Source organism: Pristis pectinata, chromosome 12 (assembly GCF_009764475.1).
Source record: "Pristis pectinata isolate sPriPec2 chromosome 12, sPriPec2.1.pri, whole genome shotgun sequence".
Classification (NCBI taxonomy): domain Eukaryota; kingdom Metazoa; phylum Chordata; class Chondrichthyes; order Rhinopristiformes; family Pristidae; genus Pristis; species Pristis pectinata.
Window position 1 is genome coordinate 35,214,293 of NC_067416.1, and position 7,163 is coordinate 35,221,455.

Genomic DNA, 7,163 nt, shown 5'->3' on the forward strand with positions numbered 1-7,163 from the left:
TTAAAGAATTACAACAAATATACTGTATAATCTTTTAAGGCACAAAAACCCAACAGGAAAACTGCTGACAAATAAGTTAGTTAGAATTAGATCAAAGGAAAAGGCTTATAATTTTGCCAAAAAGAGCAAAAGGAAACTCCTGAGTATTGGAAAAATAGTAGAATTGAGCAAAGAATGATTTTAAAAATGATAAAGAAAGAGAAAGTGGAATATGAATGTAATGTGGCAAAAAAAAACAAAAACAGACTGTAAGAGCTTCTGTAGATATGTAAAAGGGAAAATACGAGCAGAAGTGAATGTGAGTTCCAAACAGAATGAGACAGGAGAAATTAATTGGGGAACAAGGAAATAGCAGACATTAAATAAATATCTTGCATCTATCTTTACAGAACGAGACACAAAAAAACTGCCAGGAACTAATGTAGATAACAGGACAGAAAAAAATCAGGAGATGAAAGAAATTAATATTAATGGTAAACTAGTACTGAAGATATGAGTGGAACTGGAAGCCAATAAATCCCCAGGACCTGATGACCAGCAATACAAGGTTAGAAAGAGAAGACAGCAGATGTAGTGGTTGTCATTTTCCAAATTTCCGTAGGTTATAGAACAGTTCCCACAGATTGGAAGGTTGCAAATGTATCTCCACTACTTAATAAAGGAGGGGGAGACAGAACAAGAACTAAAGACCAATTAGCCTGGGAAAATGGTAGAATCTATTATTAAATAATAGAAAATAACAAAAGAATTGAGCATATTTATGAGAGGCAAATCATGATTAACAGATCTGCTAAAGTTGTTTTAAATTGTAATTAGGAGAATAGATAAAATGGAACCAGAAGATCTTCAGAAAGTGTTAGATAAGATGCCACACAAAAGGTTATTGAATAAAATTAGAGCACAAAGGATTGGGGGTGTGATGCTAGTGTGGATTGTGGATCAATTGACAGACAGGAAACAAAGAATAGTATTACAGTGGTCATTTTTGGGTTCAAAGGCAATGACTAGTGGAGTTTTACAGGTATCAGTGCTGGTCACAAGCTGTTCACAATCTATTTCAATGATTTGGATGAGGTGACTGATGTGACATGTTAAAGTTTGCTGATGCTGTAAGCTAGGTGGCAGTGTGGCATGTGAGGAAGACCAGAGAGTTTCAGGAGTATATTGATATGCAAAGTGAATGGGTAAGGACATGGCAGATGAATAATAATGTGGAAAGATGTGAAGTCATTCACATTAGTAGAAAAAATGGAAAAGCTGAATATATCTTTAAATGATGAGAAATTGGAACACATTGAGGTTCAGAGTGACCTGGGTTTCCTTGTACATGAATCACTGAAAGTTAACATACATATACATCAAGCAATCCAAAAGGCAAATGACATGCTGGCCTTTACTGCAAGATGGTTTGAGTGCAAGTGTAAAATTATCTTCCTGAAATTATATAGGCCCTGGTGAGACCATGCCTGGAATATTGTTCATAGCTCTGGTCTCTCTATCTAAGGATGGATATACATATGATAGAAAAGATGCACTGGCTTAACTGCTGGAATGAGGAGATTGTCCAGTGGGGAGAGATTTAGTACACTGGGCCTAAGTTCTACAAAACTTAGACGCTTGAAGGGTGATTTCATTGAAACATACAAAATTCTTACAGTGATTGACAGGGCAGATGCAGGGATGTTGTTTCCCTTGACTGGTATGTCTAGAATCAAGGGTCACAGACTCAGTAAGGGCTAGACTGTGCAGCAGTGAGGTGAGGTTTCTTCACATTAATCATTGGAATTCTCTACCCAAGAGTCCAGTGGAAGCTCAGTCACTATGTTTAAAACTGAGATCGATTTTGGACATCAGGGAACTCAAAAGATTGATTCCTTTGTACAGATACTGAATTAAAAGATCAACCGTGATTTTATTGAATAGTGGAGGAAATAAGAGGTGAAATAGCCTACTCCTACCTCTATTTCTAAAATTCTTATGTTGTAACTTGACAGTTTTCCTTTGAGAATAAGGGGTGTGGTAAATAATTTATTTGTGTGAAATAGTGAGATCGAAATGTTTTCTGAGATCAGTAGTTTACTGCTAACCTGAGACGTGAGGGTCTATGGGGGCATAGGGAAGTATGTGGAGTTAGGTCACACCATTTCCAGCACATTTGCTCTCACTCACTCCTCCACAGACTGAACAGAGACAGAGTTCCCTTGGACCTTGCCGTTCACCCCACTAGCCAGCATCCTTTTGCCACTTCCACCAGCTCCAATCGAATCCCACCACTAGTCACAGCTTCCCCTCTCCACCTCTTTCTGCTTTCTGCAAGGGCTGCTCTCTCTGTGAGTCCCTGGTCCATTCATCCCTTCTCACCCACTGTTCCCCGTCCGCTGGCATTTACCACTGCAACAATATGAGGTGCAAAACTTGTCCCTATCCCTCCTCCCTCACCACCATCCAGGGACCTAAACAGCCCTTCCAGGTGATGCAGAGATTCACGTGCACCTCCTCCAATCTTGTCTATTGCTTTAGGTGCTCTCAGTGTGATCTCCTGTACATCAATGAGACCAAGTGTATACCAGGCGACCATTTTACAGAGCAGGTGAACTCTGTCCTTAACGGCAATCTTGACCTTCCGGTTGCATGTTATTTCAAGAACCTTTTCCACTCCCACACTGACCTGTCTGTTGTCAGCCTTCTCCACTGCCAGGGTGAGGCCAACCGCAAACTAGAAGAACAACACCTCCTAAGGTAGCCTACAACCCGATGGTGTGAACATTGAATTTTCCATTTTCAGGTAACCCACACCCTCTGCATTCGTTTCCCACTCCTACCAGTGCACCCAGGTTCTCTCTCCCTTTGTTCGCTCTTTCCATCCCTTCCGCCACTCGTTATGAAGACTCAATACCTTTCTCCACTTGGTTCCATCTGCCCATCACCACATACCTATCTGCCTAGGTTTCTTCTCCCTTTGTTTACTTTTCCTATCCCCTCCCCCTCCCGCACCTGGTTCCATCTGTCCATCATTCCCACCCCTCCCCGCCATCCGCCTCTATCTATCCCGTACCGCTCTCTGTCTCACATCTCCCTCTCTCTTCTATAAACTGGCTACCTTTCCTCTACACTCTCAGTCCTGATGCAGGAACTCAACCTGAAACGTCAACCATCCCTTTGCCTCCACAGATGCTGTTTGAGCCACTGAGTCCTTCTAGCGGTTTGTTTTGTACTATCTACAACCCACATGTTCTTGAAGGCCAGACTGAGGCTTAAGTGCACCTGTCCTGTGAACTCATCTCATCACTGACTAAAATGGCAAGTTGTGTTTTTTTTTTACAAAGGTGACATCTCCAACAGACACAAGCAACTTTGACAGTTTCCCTGAAGATAATGATGACCCACCTCCTGACGATAACTCTGGATGGGACGCAGATTTCTGAGTCTGTTTCTTCAAACTTGCTTCTGCCTTGCCTAGGACAGCATCTTTGTTAAAGGAAAAAGAAAAGACTGCCAGCAAGTGGAAAGGAAAGAAGAAGGATTAGTGCTCTGGGTCACCAAGATGCCTTGACTGATGCCTGATACAGTGCTGATGGTGGCATTGGGAACTCTGCCGTTAGATAATTGCAGTGGTGTTCTTTGAGAAGCACTCTTTAGGTTCGGATCTGAAATTAGCGACTTAGAGGGTGGTCATAGAGCAACTTGATTTATTTGCGCACATATAAGGCTTTCCCTTCACTGAGGTGAATAGTGCTTCGCTCCAAAGGCAAATCAATAATGAAAAGGTAAAAATGGATTGTTTGTAAACAGTTGAACTTAACCTAAGTCAAGATTTTTCTTTTTTAATTAAAATGAAAAGACAAATGCAGTTATTTATTCAGGGGATTTTTATTCAAGGGACTATTTTAGTTGCTATGGAAACGAATTTAGTGGGAGACTATCGTCAGTGCACAGGACCCTGTATGTGACAGGTCAGTGTGCATGTGTATCCCCCACCTCTCCCAGAAAAGGACCTGTAAAACTATTGGTCAACCACCTTTCATGTTCAGTCAGTGCTGTAACTTTATGGGCTTTAATCATTTGTAGTCTAAATGTTACCTTGTGTTTCAGCGATATAATTAAAAGTGTTGTATTTTTCCACACAATGCACAACTGTCAATGCAGTCAGGACTAGTTCTCCACCTCTCCTGACAATTCACCCTGACTGCCCCAACCTGCACCCTAAGCACCCTGCTGTGGTTGTCTGAACAATCAAATGAATATTTGGTGGTATCCCATATTTTGAAGTTAATTCATTTCTTGTATAAGGCAAATACATTATTCTGTGTTGCAATGTGAAACTAGTAGAAATACTAAAGCTCAAATACTGCCTCTGAATAATATAATTTTTGTTTGACATGCTACTGGACTTAAACGCTAGCTGAAAACTATGGGCTTCTGAACATAGTCAACAAATGTTTACATAATTGTCTATGGAAACTGTGTTCAATAACTTGTTTTTTTTCCTCAAACAGTAAGAGTTCTGCGTGAGGCTTGTTAAAATAGCAGTTTTCTTTATTTAAATTTTCTTGAATAGAATTCAGACCACTTACCCACTTAGCAGCTTCGCATAAATTTTATGTAAGCTGGGGGTTGGAGTTCACACTGGGTCTGAACAATTTTCACCCTGGCCAGGGCAGTGTGCTGCAGGGCTGGGATGAGATGGGGTTGCAAGATGGTGGGAGGAGAGTACAAAGACACAGGCCCCATCCAAAAAAATCATTAATCATATTGAATATGATTGTCTGTATTTGTATAATGTGTGTCTGTGTAAATGTTCCTCCAAAAGAGATCAAATTTAAAGTCCTGCACACAGCCTTAATTAGCCAGTATTTATTTCTCAATTAACGTCTCCAAACAGTTCACTGCTGGTTGTGGGACCATGCTCTGCACAAATTGATTTCTCCTACATTCCAACAGTGACTAAGTGTGTATTTAAAGAAGTTAATTGGCTGTAAAATGCTTTGAGACATCTGTGGATGTTAAAGTTACGCCAGTGCAAATATTTTCTTCAACCTTTCTGCCATACAATGGTAGAATTTCAACACAAGGAGAACAATGGAAAAAGAAAGTTAGGAAAAGCTAAACCATGAACAACAAAAAAGATTATTACTAACTATCCAGTAAAGTTACTGAAATTATACTTGGGTCTCCCTTTGACAACCCAGAGCTCACCCATAATACCAGTGTGAACAAACTATCCCCTTTGAATGTAATGTTCTCATTATTCAAAGATATGTTCTTCACAGAAGAACATAAATATGTGTAATAAAGACATTACGGATGTACTTTATTATAACATGCTTTAGAATATATTTTAGAATACCTTTTAAAAATTCCTTAAGTTGAGCATATGTAAATCTTCATACTTCTCCAGAAATGACCAACCCTTCATAGGTTGCACAAATTTATGATATGTTTGAAACTTACGTTTCAAGTGGCCTTCACCACACTTACTAACGCTACATCTACCACTGGTTATATCTGCAACTACTCTACAGGCTATTTGTCATTACAGATGTTCCTTCTGTCTGCCACAGTGAATTAGGATCATCATACTTTTGGTGAAATCTTGAAATTGAATATGGAAACAATGAAGGGAGGGAGGGAGGGTGAAATTCATTTATTAAAAGTGAGGGAGAAAGCTCCAAATACAATCTCATGCAAGATTAAATCAAACACTTGTAAACCCTGTGGGTCAAAAGACTCTGTCATATTTGCAGCTATATATTATTAAACTGTAATATCTATTGTTTTTATTTAATAGGACCACAAGCTCCATATTACTGTAAATAAGCAGATATGCTTTGGGTATTGTGACTCTTTGTGTTACTTAACCTTTTCGTTTTTTGCTGACTTTAAATATTTGCCATATTGTCACTCCATTCGCATTTGGAGTCAACCACACTGAAAATTTTATCAAATAACCTGACACTGTTGAACTGTAAGAAAACAAATTTACAGATTTGCTGAATAAAATTTCTAGGACATTATAAAGATAATTTCTCCCATAGGTTAGACTGGGTTCGGCATTGTCTCAAGTGCCTTAAAACACATGGCATCCAAAATAAAAGTTATGAATTTGGCCTAATGCTGCATTTAAAAACAATGAAACAGACGAACCTCAATAATCAATTTTTCTTAGGTGGCTTCTCTATAAATTCTCTCTTCCGTAAGGTTCAATTGACCTTTTTTTAATATGTTGTATGACTTGCAGAAAATACCCTTTGGTACCCTTAATTATATTCAGTATTGGGAAAACTGTGAAACCGATGATGATGTAATGCATCATTTCTGTGAAATGTGTGCACAGGCAACAAAAAAAGTCACATGACTGTACTTATCGTTGCTTTAAGTAATTTCATTGTATATGCAAATTCATCTTATTTTAATATACCTGTGTTGCAAATATTAGGATGAAATTATCTCCTTAAAGTCATCAAATTGCAATAAATGGAACCCTGGCTGACAGAATTTGAAACCTTTCAGGATAAATGTAAAATTTAGTCTTATCAGACTGCTGTGTTTAGATGTTGATTTAATGTAGCTGTTACCCACATTTTGATCTGTATTTCCTGTCTCTCTCTATTTAACAAGAAGTTTACCATCAACTGTTAAAACTCACAGAATATTTATAAATTTATATGAAGTATTTGTTAGGAGTCTTTCCCAAGAGCGCTTTTTGTTTAGGTAAACGAGCATGGCAAGTTTGTCAAAATGTATATTTTGTCACTGAATGCTGTTCACAGGCTTGTTGCACTCCTTTGGTTGTAGATTTTTAACTTTTACATATTTAATTGTTCCTGATTTGTCCTGCATTTCCCTGCAGCTATTGATGCAGAGTGCCTGTTATATACTTTCTAGAGCTGAAATAAAAATGATTACTTTTCAAATATATGTGTTCAATCCTTATTTTTCAATGCAGCTTGGATGTAACTTCATCATTAAGGTTCCCCTAAAAATTCAAAGAATAAATGTCACCATGAACCTCACAGGCTGGGTTGGTGTTGTGAGGCATTGTAAGGAAGAACATGTACAGAAGGCGTGAAATAGGGTGAAATGATGAAGGGTGTCATTATTGAAGAGAACAGGAGGCAGCACAACAAAGGATAATGGATCAGATCTACAGCGACACTGTGGAA

General features: G+C 38.7%; 1 protein-coding gene across 3 annotated transcripts in view; it reads left to right on the forward strand.

Moving 5' to 3' along the window:
• prkg1b (protein kinase cGMP-dependent 1b) overlaps nt 1-5,066 on the forward strand; it is a 556,354-nt gene extending 551,288 nt beyond the window's left edge. For all 3 annotated transcript variants that reach the window (XM_052027531.1, XM_052027532.1, XM_052027534.1), the window contains one exon: nt 3,327-5,066. In XM_052027531.1, coding sequence (XP_051883491.1) covers nt 3,327-3,425 — 99 coding nt within the window. In that variant the 3' untranslated portion in view covers nt 3,426-5,066. The remainder of the gene's footprint in view (nt 1-3,326) is intronic.
• Nucleotides 5,067-7,163: the final 2,097 nt, after the last annotated feature.